The sequence below is a fragment of the Pseudoliparis swirei genome, chromosome 21, assembly GCF_029220125.1.
Source record: "Pseudoliparis swirei isolate HS2019 ecotype Mariana Trench chromosome 21, NWPU_hadal_v1, whole genome shotgun sequence".
Taxonomy (NCBI): domain Eukaryota; kingdom Metazoa; phylum Chordata; class Actinopteri; order Perciformes; family Liparidae; genus Pseudoliparis; species Pseudoliparis swirei.
In genome coordinates, this window is record NC_079408.1 from 5,568,672 (window position 1) to 5,584,654 (window position 15,983).

Sequence of the window (15,983 nt, forward strand, 5' to 3'; positions counted from 1 at the left end):
AAATGGCCGCTCAGGCTGTAACGAGATGAACTGGAATGATGAAATCATCCCAAACGAACTCTGTCTTCCCAATTAAGAAACGTTTTGGTCAGAAATGGGAGCGACAGTTAACACAATGGTACAACACTGTAGTTTTAGCATTGTAGCATGGAGTTGGGAAACTGACTCAATTAAAGCCACCACAGAGGAATATTTGCCTAAATGGAAGGAAGCATGAATAAAGGAAATTATTATTTCTAGAATTAAACGTCTTCTATTGCCAAACGTTCAGATTCAGAAACAGTTAATTGCCAAGTAAGTTTGTTCGGCTCCATGTTTTTTGTTACTATCTTCAAAATAGAAAGAACGTAATCAATAACAATGAACTGGTTAATGTTAAAGTTACATGTTTGTTTGTTATCTGGTAAATATAATACAATAAACATGTGGTTGGCTCAAGGTTGCATTTCGTATTTTGCTTTTCTGCCTACAGGTGTTAGAGTGTGTATGTTTTATTCTACTGGTGTTAGAGTGTGTGTGTTAATCCACTGGTGAAAAGAATAGAAAGCATGGAAGAGAGCTATAGTACAAAGGTTTCATTACACTTTATCTAATGAAATCCGAAAGTGAAAACAGGCCGAAAAAAAAATCTCATTCCATTTTATTGATATGATCATCATTATAAATATCATTACCATTATCATTGTTATTAACTAAAATAATTCACCTTCAATTAAAAAAAAAAAAAAAAATCATTGAGCACCATCAAACCATCAAAGTTCATAAATAGCATCGCTTGTTATTCTGTGCCGACGTCGCCGTGACTCCAGGTGTTTCAGAGTAAAAAGAAACTCCCTGAACTCACATGTAGCCCCCTGATCTAATTCATCTCATGCCGAGTGTAAACTGGGATTCATCTCCGCCATTGTCACGTTACGCCTCTGTCCAGCAGGACTCCGAATGACAATGTACAAAAGCAACAAAACAAAACAAAAAAGTCCCTAAAACTTTACCAGGAGAACAATAATAACAATAACCATACTTATAATAACAACACTTTCCCATAACGACGATAATAATTAAAAAGAATTGCACTATACTGTTGGAAACTGTACCGCTTTCTGACACTTTTTTTTTTTTTTTAACCAGCAGCTCTGCTCCTATTGGTCAACAACAAATGTACTGGAATGTTTTAAATCGTCACGTTTTTTTTTTTAAAGAAAAATATTTTTTCCCGTCTGACTGCTTACACGGAAAGAAGAGTGATGCTCGTGAATCAAGTTGCGAGTTAAAAACACACAAAGACAAATCGCCTCCAGCCGCCACGTGACGAGTCTGACTTGTGGACGCGATCCTGGATCAACAAATCCTGGATAAACAAATCCTATCCCTGCATGTTCAAAAGTCAAAAGGAGCTGATGGGAGAGGATCTTCTGAGTAGGGCTAGGTATCACTTTCATATGTTCTATGCTGGTGTGGATACCGATTACCGATATCAAAACAATATTTGAGAAATAAGGACATTAATAAGAAATGCTCAATAAAATTGGCAGAATTCTTGTATAAAATCAGAAACTATTCAATGAAAGTAAAATAAGTAGACAAGTTTACGTATATCTGACCATGAATGTCATGCCAACGTGATAGTTGTAATGCATTTAACACTCTTCAGGAAGAACTAGGTCAGCATGATGTCAGATACCCAGCCCTAATTAGTGGTAAAATAAAAAATTAAAAAACAGTTGATGAAATACTGCATTGCCGAATATCAAAACTTTTTCCAAAACAGTGGATTGTTTGACAGCAAAAGTATCTCAGAGCAAAAACTCCGGACAGAGGTGATGAATTTCGCGGGTAAAACCCAAAAGTGAAACACAGATCTCATTCTTAGACAGGAATCAGACAGCAGTTCAGCCGGAGTCGTCCAGTTAAAGTTAAAGGAGAGGAAGGAAGGAGGGATGTGAGAGAGGAGAGGCGGGAGGGAGGGAGGGAAGTCGTTGACGAGTCTTTGTTCATCTCTGAACACAGAGCAGTAAATACTAACATACTAACACATTTTCCTGATTTCAGTTTCTAGGGCCTTTTTTTCCTTCTCTTCCACCACCACCAACCTCTTAACACATTGTCCCCCCTCCCATCCTCCATTATTTCTTCCTCTTCCATTTCTTCCTCCTCTCAGTTTCCACCTTCACCCGGCCCTCGTTCTCTCTCTCGCTCTCTTCCCTCGTTCTCTCTCTGTCCCTCTGCGGCAGTCTGTCACTCCCCTCCGTCTACACCTTGTCCAGGAGGGATCTCTGGCAGTAGAGGAGGCGCCGAGGCGTGCCGTACTTCCGGAAGAACAAAAGCGCTCCCAGCGTGACCACGACCAGCACCAGCAGGAGGAGAGGGATCACCACGGCAACCGGCCCGGCCCCGCCCTGCGACTCCTCCACCTCGATGATGATCACCTCCTCTTCCCGACCCTTCTTGGGCTCCTCGCCTTCGCAGCTCATCCAGTCGCTGAGCACAGACTTGGGGTAGCCGGACTCCACCTTCATGTACTGGTTGTTGAACTTCCAGTACTTGTTGGCTTTGTAGAAATAAGTGTAAGCTGAGGAGAGAAAGAGTTCAGAGGTCAATATGTCACTTATTAAAGTCTATTGTTTGGTTTCTCATCTTGAAAATTAAAAGAAAAGAAGTAAATCCTCAAAATTGAGAAGCTGTATCTTTCATACAGTGTCATATTCATTAAATGTGGTTATGTAACTCTGTAATTCTTCATTCTGGTCACATGACATCTATTCTTCTGTCCATCCTGGAGAGGGATCCTGAAGGTTTCTTCACTTTTTTTCCCCGTGAAATTGTTAGTTTTTCCTGATCCGATGAGAGGTCAAAGGTCAGGGATGTTGCACGTGTACGAATTGAAAAGCCCGCTGAGGCAAATTCTTAATTAGTGATATTGCGCTGTATAAAATAAACTGAATTAATTTGAATTGAACTGTATCTGACAGTTTTTGGTGTATTTTTCCCCCGGATATGATGAATCGATCGTCAAAGTAGCCGCATGTTGATTTCCCGTTGTCGCTTTTGTCTCTAACTGGGATTCAGGAACACTTACATCCGTCTTCACTCATGATGACAGCTTTAATGTTTTCCGGCGCACCGCTCCACATGCTGATGGGCTTCGGATAACCGCTGTCCACGGTGAGAGTCTGCTCGTTGAAGCGGTAATACCTGCAAGGGACACGAAGACACAACGCTATTAGAGATGTGCCGTGTTAGAAGGCGTTTCCTAGGAAACAGCGAGCTTCATGTCCTCGCTGTTGTTTTTTTGGGAATGTGAGTCTTTTTTCTACAATTACTCTTGATTAAAGACGAGAGGGGCGAAGTGTGAGTCAGATAACTGAAATGTGGGATGCTACCGTCACAATAATTTTCAAAGATAACCACGGTAGTAGTACGAGTTGTAACAGGTTACGACAACTGTGCTAAAAAATATGAGAAATACATGTTTGGACAATATGGAAAGAGATTGCTGCAGGAATGCTCCCAATATGATTTACAGAAAAGTGATGAGGAAGTAGTTCCAGTCTTTTGGGATTTGAGATGAGGAAACACTTGTTTTGACTTCTCTTTAAAGATAATTTTTAGTCGAGTAAATAGTTTTAAATGTGTAAGAAACCCTCAGTCGAGGGCAGACTCACTTGTTGCCTCTGAAGAAGTACGTCTGTCCCGTCGGCGTGTAGAAGAGAGCGGCGTCGATCTTGTCTTTGGGTAAACCGGTGCCCAGATCTTTCAGGCTCTTGGGAGAATCCTTCTCCATGTTGGCCTCGTTGAAAACCCAGTACTTGTCAGCTGGAGACGGAGAAGATGGTCAGATAGAAGACGGAGAAGGGAAAAGATGAGATGAGATGAAAGAAGTCCCGTCATAACATCATAACAGGCGTTTGACTTTTATGACAAATATTCCTCTTTACCGTCGCATTGAAAATGCGGAAGGTTATGTTTTGATCGCCGTGTATTTATTTATGTGTATGCGTGTTACTCGCATAACTCAAAAAGTATTAAACCGAATCGCATGAAATTTGGTGGGATGATTGGTTATTATCCGGGGAATATTTGATTAGATTTTGGGATTGATCGGGTCAAAGGTCAAGGTCATGAAAATGTCAAAATCTTCTTTTTACCATAGCGTGGTCAATTTCTATCCAATTGGCATGCAACTCATGCCAAAATGTTCATAATTCAATGCCCAATCTTGTGATATGCGAAGGTATGAGCTCTACCGAGTGCCCGTTCTAGTTTATGATAGTTTTAATGTGCTGGCTCTGTGGCACTCTGAGATTCTTGGCTGAAGAGTAACGTACAAATGGAATCCATTATTATTATTATTATTATTATTAGTTCATCACTCAATCATCCCGAATCTGGTTTCAATCAGATGCGACCGACCTTTGAAGAAGACGAATTTCCCGTCGTCCCTCTCGTAGGCGGCGTTGATGTTGGAGGGCAGGCCCTTCCAGAAGTGACCGATGGTCATCGGGTAACCCGGCAACACCTTGTTGTTACGCACACGCCAAAACCACTTGTCCTGCAAACGCACACACACGCACGCATAGATTATACATAATCGTTAACGTCGTCACTAACTAATCCTTTCGTCTCTTCTGAAGCTTTGAGAAAACGTTGGTTACCTTGAACACAAACTTCTCCCCTCTGAGGATGGCGATGGTGTCAAAGTGTCCCTCGCAGATGTCCGGGCCGTTGTCCGGGGTGGACGACTTGGTGGGTCGGGGGGGAGGTGGGGGAGGAGGGGGAGCCCCAGACTTGGTTCCTGTGGGGAAGATATTGCGAGAGAGAAGTGTGAAATATTTATTGCCGTAGTTCAACGTACCTGTGCACCACCCACTCACACACTTTGGTCCAGATTGAGATATCAACTGAGTTGCCTTTAAATGTAATTTAATAAATAAATGTAATCAATACTTGGTTTGACTTAATATCTATAGCCAGATGTTTACATAGCATTTATCTCTACTGTTGCATATTCTACTTTGTTGTATTGTTTTAATGTTGTTTCTATCTTTCATGCTTTTATCTTTTATTCTGTATTATTTTATTGTAAGGTGACCTTGGGTGACTTGAAAGGCGCCTCCAAATGAAATGTATTATTATTATTGTGTATTTTGTATATATGGATGTTCCTTGAGGCTCATTTGAAGGTATTTGGAGTTTCTCCGAGATGATGTTTACATGCTTTAGTTTTTTAAAAAAACTTTATTTTTCTCATGCTGTTTGTCTGAATAATACCTGAATATCTGCAACGCTCCATTTTAGCCCCTGTCTCTTTAAGCCCCGCCCCCAAAACCCCCAGTCTGCTCTGATTGGCTTGTGAGGAACATCGCTGCAGAAACCTCCAATAAAATTCCCTTCTTCTTCCTGGAGCAGAACAACTGACCGTAGATCGTCTGGATGCCTCTGCGGTCGTCGTACGGGATCTGGAAGTTTCCCGTCTCAAACCACTGGTAGAAGGGGGCCATGATGGCCGAGGGGTCGTTGGAGTGCTCCAGACCCAGAGCGTGACCCAGCTCATGGACCGCCACCAGGAACACGTCGTTGCCTTCGGAGAGACAGATCACGGTTAGGTTGTTGGTTTTCGTTTCCTCCAGGATCTGCACGTGGCCGTCCGCTCTCCTCCGTCTCACCCCCCCGGTCCGTGGTCCCGGCGGTCCAGGGCTCGGCGAGGTCAAAGTGCGTGTCTCCGCCGATGCCGTGGCCGGGGAAGTACGCGTGAGCCAGGAAGCCGCCCTCGCCGTCGAACGGCGTGCTGTCGCCGTGGAAACCCTCCGAGAACGAGAGCATGATGTCCGCGAACTTGTCGACCTTGTCCCTGATCTGGCTGTAGGGGATCTCCCTGAAGGTCAGCGGGATCACGTCCTCCCAGACCTTGAAGGCTTTTCTGATGGCTTCGTATGTGCCTTGCTCCCCGATCTTAGGGGTGTAGTTCTGTATGCTGACAGGAAGGACGGAGAGACGGGGATTCAGGGCCGACTCGAGAGGAGCAAGTCAACAAGTAAAGCAGCTTTCAAAATAAAAGCTACGTAGTGCTTCACAATAAAAGCCTGTCAAATATGACTGCAGTGTCTAAATAAAGCAGAAATTTAAAAATAAGTCAAAACGCATTCTTTTATGGCCTGTTAAAGTAATATTTAGAAATTTTATTTTGAGTTTAAATGTAATTCTATTTCAGCTAAACAGATAAATTAACTGGCAACAAGTTTGATAATCGACTCTCAGCGGGTCCCACTTGTTATCTCCGATAGAAAAGTGAATATCTTTAGGTTTTGGACTGTGGCTCTGACAAAAATAAAAGACTATGAATATTTGAACTTGGAGTTTATGAATTTGTTTTAACAATGTTAACGATTAAACAAGAAAATAGTTCAACGAATGAAGACTTGAGAGTGAAAAACCACTAGTTGTGTATCCTAATAAATCAAATTCACATGTGAGATTTTTGTAGCAGAAGCCGTAATATTGCTCGGCGTGGGCGTGTACCTGAAGGTCACCTCTGACTTGTCCCACTTCAGACCCTGCACCGCGTATCTCTTCCTCCTCAGGTTGGTTTTCAGCTGCGGGCCGAACTTGTCTGGGACGCCACACCGGGGGCGGCTCATCGCCCTGGCAACAGCAAAATATTTTAAAAAATTAATTCTTCTTTTGCTATCTTAAACGACCTTAAGGCCACTTCTCACTCGCTGTAAATCGGGACTCACTCTAACGTGTTGGAGTCGATGGAGCCGGTGACGGTCAAACCGTAAAACCTCTGCATGGCTGATATCGCCGTTTCAATGGACTTCGGCGAGCGGATGGCCTGGGCTCGGACATCACCTGGAGGCAGGTAGCCATACTGCTGCAGCCAACCCTGCAAGAGAGAGACGATTATGAGTGTCTGTTGGTTCACCTATACATGGAAACTGGAACTTGTGTAATAAAATCCAAAATAAACCTTCCAGACCAATTAGTTACAGGCAGAATGAGCAAATGATAAAGTATTACAAATATAAGTGTTTTTTAAACCAAATGAAACAAAGAAATGTTCTTTATTATAATTACAATGTTTACTTTGGCATCCTGTTTCATTACTTTTACAACCGCGGGATTTCAGGTCGGTAAAAGTGCTTCTCCTGCTTGTTTGTTCTGATTTGAGTTCAATATTGCAATCTTCATCGCTTTGATTCAAGTGTATTTTCAATTATGATTGGTCGCAAAACAATCAATTCTTATTAATATATAAAGAATGTTCGAACAATTTTATCAATTTTGTAATGTTCAAAATTTAATTTTTTCTACGTAGATTGGTGTTATGTAGTCAATTATTGCATTAAAGGCTATTGTTACATGCAAGAATTCTTGCATTTGAATTTTCTCTAAGTTGCGTCAGGCATCTTGATGAACGTCGCGGTACGTTAATAGTGTTCTTGAATGATTTGCTCGAAGGATGAATGTTTCGACTGAGATCATTGTATCTTCCTTGAATTAATCTGCAGGCAAAAGGGGAAATGCGTGCCATGTGTCTCATTGTGTCTTAACATGTGTTGTATTGTGCATTCATATTATCTGCTACATGATTACTACACTAGCTGACATTAGCTGTTACATATTGACAGCGATGATGCAAGACAGCTTAATATCTCGCTGTTTCAGACACTACATATTTAATATGTTTGGTTTAACTGCTTACTTATATTGACTAACACTGCTGACTATTCCAGTCAATCAGCTAGTCACGGCATAGTTACACGGTCCTAATCTCGTAATCTCCACTCCCGTCGGCAACTTCGTGACCACGTCGTCGCATGGTTGTGTCGGTAGTGTCAGTGGCCATGTACTGCAGACGATGGACGACTCACTGTATCTCAGCGTCTCCCGCAGGTGCGAAGCGGTGGGCTCTGCAGTTACTGCGGAAAAGGTCACCGGGCCTGACTCATCATCAGCACAGGGAGTATCGCTGAATGCGGGATAATGTGTTTGCGAGGGACCAGGTGCTTTAACACTGTTTGAATCTGGTGTCGTCACAACCGCGAGAATTTTTTGAAGCAGAAGGGATCTGGCAGTGATCGATCTTAGGGGGATTTCCGCGATGAGGTCAAGTCTACACGAAACGGACTAAGAACAACGCGTTTTTAGCCGGTTAAAACGCCTCATGCTATGACAGCCACAAGTGGCTGGTTTGTGATGAACATCTGAAATGCGTTTTAACTAGTGGCTCTTTTTCTGAATATTCTTGAATATTTAACTACTGTAAAGATGGCTTGAAATGGATCTGTTTGATACGCTAGTAATGTGCTGCGTGTATTGCTTTCGACAGATTGCACGCGTGGCATCGAATCGCGTGTCGACTGCGACCAATGGCCGCTTGGAGCTTGGACGACAGCCGGAGGACAGCGACTCATTGCAGGCTGAACTCTAGGTAGCGTGCGAGATCTGCGGTGGAGGATTCGACAGAAGCCCCAATCGATGACGGTAAATGATACTGCTCTATGAGTGAATAATCATCGCAGCTAAGCAGGTCTTAGAATCTCGCGTCAGCTTAGCAATGCATGTACTTCAAACTTTGCAATCTTGATTTGCTAAATATTTATATGCATTATTTTGATGACTATATATCAGAAATGATTTGAATTCTGAATAATTGGTGGGTGACACGATAGTAAATTATCCATCCTTTTGATAACTATGGTATGGTACATCCGGCATTAGATTAGATTCTTGAATGATCGATAGGATATGACGGTCAAAGTCTGAATGCTGAAAGGCATGAGTATATTGATGTAATTGTTCTTGGTACGATTGAATTTATATTCAGCGGAACTCAATGGTACTAAGCTGTTATAATCCTTCATTTGCATAGAGCGTAACAGTCAATCTATGAAGTTGCGTGAGTTCTAGTGCTATTTGTCATTTCACATATTTGTGTAACTTCTCTATCATAATTTGAACATCATCTTGAACAAATTGACTATTAATACATAACTGTTGAATCTTCTTCACAAACTAACTTGACCCCAAACATACGGTGAGCTTACTTTTCCTTAAAATCCCTACACCCGAGAGCATGCTATCATGAGCTTCAAGCGCGACAACCGAGTTAAAGCCAAGTGAAAGTCTATCGCACCTTCGTAAACTGCAGTCACTGCCGATTATGTAACTTCCTATACAGGCAAAGCCTTGTACGTGCATGCTATTGTACGGTGTCGACAAGTCCTACGGCTCTCTATTGCAGAGCCGCCGTGTCTTCTCTCAGCAATCGCCCCAGCCCTCGGTTCCGGAGCGTGCACCTGACGGCGTGCGTGCCGGGCTTTCGCGTGCGAGGACGGAGGACAGGTGAGTTGCTGAGACATCGTGGTGAGTGCGAGCATAGTCATGGTCAAGCCGTTGACTACTCCGTCCCAGATCTGGTCGATCCACGTTGAGTGATATTTAGGCCAGCTGTGTATGATTGCTTTATCCGTCTTAGGCCGTCCTTTCGCCTCCGCTCTCGCTCTCGGCCTCTCCGATCCCTCCGCCGGCGCCCGACTCGACGCGCCGGCCTCATCCGGCTCTCGCCGAGGGTGGCCGTCCCGCGCCGCGGCCGGCGGTCGCAGCTCGCGGCTCGGAGCCGCTCTCGCCCCAGCCCCGTCCCGCTCCCGTCAGCCGTACATCAACCACCGGCCTGCAGAACCGCGTCAGCCAGTCAGCCGAGCGCCGCTCCGCCTTCCCTCCTCCCGTCCGCGCTCCAGCCCGGCCTCCCCCGTCGCTCCGACTCCGCGCCCCTCGCCTGCACCCTCAGCTGGCCTCATCCCTGTGACACTTCACTGCTCTTCCGTCTGCACTCTCGCTCACCGTCCTCCCGCTGATCTCGGGTCTCTGCCCACGTCGAGGAGCGTCCAGCTGTGATGCTAGCCCTGACCCGTGATCCCGCTCCTTGCATGTAACCACTGAATACTCTTCCACTTACTTGAACTGAAGCCCAGTCTCGACCGCATGATGCAGACTGTGCTTGCGACTTTGATAATTGCATTTCGAAATACACGCAGTCGATGATAAGTATTTTATTACATGGACTTTAACGATATATGCAGTTGAATAGTACTAAGTGATGTAAACGATCCTTGAAACTGTGTTGATGGCACTATTTGGAAGTTTGTCTTAGCTGTAAAGGGTCATTTGTCGATAGTGAAGTGATGCATGATTTTCGCTGTTGATTGGACTGATGTAGTAGTTTAGACTGCCAAATTCTTGTGATATCACTATTCATCAGTGTATAATGTATTATCTTTGGGATTCTCAACGTATCTACACCACCAGCCCTTTAACAAATCCATCGAGGAAGTCCTATTATAGCCCATGATCCAACGCAGGCCACAAAACAAAACTGAACCAACAACTCGCACGAGTTTAATTCCAACGAATAAGAAACACAGATCAATCAACTTGAAAAAAATCTGATTTCTACGTGGGAAAACAAAAGAATGATGGCGTATTCTTAGGATGTGAAACTGTTATTGCGTCTGAACATTTATCATGTGGGTGCTTGTCTGTATTTATGCAATATATACTGAACGAAATGAGGAATGAATTAGGGATAAGGATGTGGGTTTGTGTATATTTAACCACGTTTAACACGGTGCTGCAGGAAGAGTGGCTTTTTGTGTACAACAATGTCAAAACACTATTTGTTTCAAGCTGCGTCGTTTAAAAAAAATGTCAATAAGTATTTTTTTTGAACCAGAAAAGTTATGTGGACGCTTTAATTCCTGCCTTTAAAATCTCAGCAGAAGTTGACGGAAGAAAACAGAAAGAGGGAAAAGGACAGAAGGAGATGATCTAAAGCGCAGAGTTACATTAGCAAAAGGGTCGGTAAAGACATTAGAAGGAAGAGCGGTAAAAGAGAAGTGGGGTGAGAGAGAGAGAGAGAGAGAGAGAGAGAGAGAGAGAGGTTAGGCTGAATTTAAATGTGAGGGACTGAGTCAGTTGTTCCTCTCACCCGGTGCCAACGGAAAAAACAGAGAAGTCTGCTTATGAGTGGCTGAATCTCACATTGCCTTCATTTCTTGGCGTCTCTGTACCAACTTAGCACTTTTTAGAGCATTTTTTTCTTCTATTTACATTTCCGACAAACAGGTCAATTAAAATCACATATTCTGCTTCGTGGAACCTCATTTCACTGATGCATGGCCATCTGTCACTGGGCTATGAATAAGATGTCTTTTGTGACAGAGATGCAACTGCAGTGATAATGAAGAGAGATGTTGCTTGTATGGAGAATATTTCCACTAAAATAACCAGTTTTACTCAAGTGCTGCACAGAAGCACCATTTTAAATGTACTTAGTGTACTCAAAGGCATGTATTGTGCTGGTTACTGCACTTCATTTCACAGAATAAACCGATTAAACATTAACGATGCAATATCACGTTTATGCATTTGGTTAAGTGACAAAAACTGAGCCGTCTCCATCGGCTGATGAAGACTGTGAGATGCAGTTATGGCTCCAAAAGCTAGGAAGTAGAGTTGAGATGGATTTCCTCAACAATTAAAAATGTTGTAATAAAAGTGGTCGTGTAAATGTACTAACAGGCTATAACGAGCTCGACTTAGATTATGGCAGTGCATCCTAATTTATAACATACAATAATAATGTACGTCGTGCAGTAAAAAGTGTGTCCATGATGAAATGTAGTGGAGCAAAAGTATGAAATAGCATGAAATGCAAAGAGAGCTCTCTTCCTTGGGTCTGTAAACTGAATTTGCTTGAGCACACCTGGCCTAAATGAAGTTTAATCCCACCATCTGAGCACCTGAGAATATAAATGTATGTTGAAAACCTGCATCATCTTCAAAACCTGCACTTCTAACTGTTTCCTAGGATTTGGGACAAAGTAAATAAGCTCCCTTTCTCCCTTTGAAGTCCATCAGTTTCTCATTAAGGCCGATCCAGCTGATTATTTTGACGTCTCTTAAGTGTCAGAGCAGCGAGCGTCAGATCTCGAGCGAAGCCTTTTCTTTTGATGCTCCATCAACAGCCACTCGAGGACAGATAAAGAGAATTGAACCCAGATGTGTTTGGAGCGGATCAGTAACGCTCTGCTGGGATCACGAGACATGTGTCTCCACATGGCAACGGGAAATCTCCAGAAACATTTTTTTTTTTCCAGCCAGATATGGAGAAATCCTGTTTTAGACGCCGTTGTTTTCATTGCTGCCCGCTTCCTTCGCTCCCCAGGTCGCACTGAGCTTCTCATTGAAGTCAAGGAAGGTTAGACGAGGCAAAAAGTGTGCGAATGAAAACATGCCGGAGGCCGCAAAGGTAAACTCCATTTCCCCAGGAGTCGTTTTCAGAGAATAGTGGAAGTCTTATTTCTCTTTTCAGTGGAGCTGCTTCTCTTTTCACTCAGTGTGGATTAAGTGGGTTTACTCTGTCAGCGTGAAGTCAGGCAGGGATGTTCAGATGTTGAGCAACGAGGATAAACCGCAAAATTCCTCTAAACTCAGTTCCTCTGGCGGACTTCTGCTTCCTCCAAGCCCCCCGAATCCCCTCAAAGGAGCGTCAACGAAACTTAAATGAAACATTTGTGCCACTCAGTTGTTGTTCTGGACTCTGCTTCCCGCAAACAGACACGTCTACCTTTTGATCACAGGGTTCATAAACAGCGTTTAGGTGATGTCATCCTGAACCCATAATTGATCCAGAGGATCTGAGGACTCTGTCTATCACAACGTGTATCATTCATTTGATTAATAACCTGCACAGTGGGTCATCATCATTTCAGCACTGAGGTGATACATGTTAGAGGTGTTATAAACACTTATAAACAGTCACGTTGTTTACAGACATTCATCACCGTGTCGCTGCGTCGGCCTCAGGAGGGCGGCCGCCTGCGGCGTCTCGTAAACCGCCTGACTCTCTCGAGTTATCCACCACGTCTGGCTTGACTCACACGCCGGCTAACGTGCGGTCGGTGACCGAGGCCCTCCTCCGTACGTCGTCAAGTGGACTTTTTGCTCCGTGAATCAATTTCCTGTGACGGCTGCCTTTTTTTTCTTTTCGTGGTGCATCTTGTCTTTTGGAGAGGAAAACCTTCGAATGTGCGGTTCCTGGCAGGATGACTGAATACGGATGAGGCGCTGTTTCAATACTAACACCAGAAACACCCTCATGACCTCTGGGACAACACACGGCATTAATGTAAAAGGGAGCTGGGAGACGGAGGCGCCCGTTTACGAAAGCTGCCTGCATCCCGGTGACAAAATATGTCATTTATTCGGAGGCTTGATTTCACTTTAGTGTCTCAAGGCCGGGGTTTCACAGCCTGAGGGCTTCAGCCTCCCTCGATGGAGCCACTCATGTCCGGCTTGTTGTGAATGCAGCTTCCCAGCAGTTTCCTCGGGCAGATGAAAATCATTAACCCCCTCCTCCAAACCACCACTACCCCCTTTTTTTTTTCTGCGAACAAAGCGACTCAGCTGAGGTTTCCAAACTTGGCACTGCCCCTGAGTGGCTGGATCTCCTCCTTCACAAGCCACAAGAGTTTTGACTCATGACATTCTTCCTCTGGTTGAAGTTTCATCTCTTGTTACAGACGGCGTCTTTTAAACCGGCACTCAGTGCAGAACGATAAACGTCAGGAGTGTTTGAGGAAGGCAGAATAAACACGGGGGACATAAACAGTTCCTCCCTGGCGAGATTAGAAGAAGAAAAAAAGCTATAAACACAGCACAGACCCTACAGATATCAGTGAAACTTTAATTTCCCCTTGTGATACAATAATGGTGAACAATCAGATTGTCTTGCTTTCTGCAGCAGAACACTTTAAATTGATATCCTCCAGGAATATCCCCTTCATGTGAATTGCAATAACAGCATCAAGTCAGACTTTCCATCAGACTTACCTCAGCTTTGAGTACATTTGCAGTGACGGAGGTAAAACCAAAGCAGCAGAGACCACAGGCCAGGGTGAGGATCTGGGGCAGCATTCTTCTCTCTGCAGACTGCCCCGAAGAAGAAGAAGAAAAAAAAACCTTCAGCAAACGATTGACGCTACTCCGTTTTGTGCTTTTTAAAATTAAAAACAAGGCATAGGCTACAACTTGTGCTCGTATCCACATGGACACTCGGAGCGTGACCGGGCGGCTTTTCTGCACGACAGAGAGACTCCCTTGAAGTCGGAGCTGAGTTTGGAAAACACTGAGCAAAATGACCCCCCCCCCAAAAAAAATCGTCAGGCTGCGGCTCAGCTGGTGTTCGCTAGAGCTTCATAATTTGGCTTCCTGTCCTCTGGAAGGATTGTCTGCAGCGCGTGTGGACGTGGTCACACCGGGGGGAGAGAGAGAGAGAGAGCGCGAGAGAGAGAGAGAGAGAGAGATTTGTGGAGAGATTTCCTCTGAGTCCTCCTCCAGATGTGCATACGTCATTTCTTTTTTAATGGCTGATCAGAAATATCAGTGTACCGATTATTGACACTGAGACAAGTCACAATCTGAAGAGACTAAACTATTATAGGCACATTTGAAAATAGTTGTTTTATTTGGCACATAAATTGCCAATATTTGTTATTATTTATTTATTTTTAGGCTAAAAGATAATTTTTTACATTCAGTATTTAAAAATAAAATTCAAATACTCTATCAGTTCTAAATATAGAATTCTTAACTCTCCATCTGTATTTAAGTAAAAGCCATATCCATCTTTATACATTTTAAAACTAACTATAAGATACTACACATTCATGCATCAGTAGATGAAGATATAACATAATCAGAAAGATATACAAACAAGAGATGTGATAATATATAACACTGAATACTATAGGTATTGTTGTACTTTTAAGAGGTAAATTACCGATTGTTAAACTGCAATATTGCTATTTCCACTTGAAGTCTCCACTCAAACACGTGTTTGCTTAATAGATGTTTGAGTTACTGCAGAAGGAAACGTGCAGAGTTTGTCACGAATATGTTGACTTAAAACCTGGAGTTTACATAAACTGAGAATGGACATTTTGCATCTCGCAGTTGAGTTTTTTAAAATGGAAAATATTTACACAATCATGTCTGGATAGGTAGAAGCATAATTTTAGAAACTTTCAACGAGGTAATTTAACTTGTTATAAAGAAAAACACATCAGACCCACATTATATTCAAATCAGAATAACGGGGGAAGAAGTATTGAAATTCGTTGTAATACTTACGTAAAATACATACTCATTATAATGTTATATCATAAAACATGCATTGAGTTATTTAAGCAAAGGATTTGAATATATTTTCTCCCCATGCTAAAATTCGATGGAGTCGAAGTATAAAGTAGCATCAAATTAAAATAAATATAGGTCCCTCCTACATTTTTGTGAATTAAAACTAATCTTGTATATTTTTCTAAACCGACACTGACACAGTGCGTTTAGAAATAAACATTTCACGCTAACTCTTTTCATATATTAGCCACCTTTTAGAATATTTAAAAAATATATCGATATATATTTACAGTACGCTGACTAACGCATGTATTCAGTATAACACGTTTAACGTGCAGAGTAACGTTAAAATGTATGAATGAAAAGAACGACGACGACCATTAAGCCCCGCCCCCTCCTGTCACAGGCTAAAATATACGGAAGTAGATCAGAACTTGTCAACAAGAAAGGCCGACTGACATGGTAACGTACTGGGCGCCTGTCCTTTTTCACAGAAAGCCTCTTTATTGCCTCGGTACCGCTTCTCCCCTCCATGTTGTGATTGTGTCGGGCACTAAAAGCCTCCGCGTCGGGCTCGGAAACATTTCCTCGTGGTGACGTCGTCCGTAAAAAAGCTTTTTTAACGAAAACAAAAGTGAGGATGTTAGCAGTTAGCTGCGAAGCTAACTAGTTAGCTGTTAAAGCTCTTGTGACTGAGGACGTCGAGCAGCTGCCCCCCTCCCTTTCTCCCCCCCCCCCTCTTAAACCGAAACTATCTCCTAACGCTGTTTAAATTAACGTGTGAA

General features: G+C 43.1%; 1 protein-coding gene across 1 annotated transcript; it reads right to left on the reverse strand.

The window, feature by feature from the left end:
* Nucleotides 1-623: 623 nt before the first annotated feature.
* mmp14a (matrix metallopeptidase 14a (membrane-inserted)) lies at nt 624-14,259 on the reverse strand. Its single transcript, XM_056443011.1, has 10 exons — nt 13,894-14,259; nt 6,735-6,883; nt 6,517-6,639; nt 5,664-5,971; nt 5,417-5,578; nt 4,653-4,792; nt 4,411-4,549; nt 3,663-3,813; nt 3,077-3,192; nt 624-2,569 (listed from the first exon to the last, which is right to left on the reverse strand). Exons 1-10 carry the CDS (start codon nt 14,107-14,109, stop codon nt 2,250-2,252), a joined length of 1,824 nt encoding a protein of 607 aa, XP_056298986.1. The 5' UTR covers nt 14,110-14,259; the 3' UTR covers nt 624-2,249.
* Between the last annotated feature and the right edge of the window lie 1,724 nt (nt 14,260-15,983).

What these genes read in the sequence shown, in the direction of transcription:
- mmp14a (XM_056443011.1), bottom strand. Translation starts at nt 14,109, where the DNA reads ATGTGGATACGAGCACAAGTTGTAGCCTATGCCTTGTTTTTAATTTTA. An exon ending in CAAATGTACTCAAAGCTGAG is followed by an intron (nt 6,884 to 13,893) that starts GTAAGTCTGATG and finishes TCTCTCTTGCAG; the next exon opens with GGTTGGCTGCAGCAGTATGG. An exon ending in CATCATGAGTGAAGACGGAT is followed by an intron (nt 2,570 to 3,076) that starts GTAAGTGTTCCT and finishes TTCTCTCCTCAG; the next exon opens with CTTACACTTATTTCTACAAA.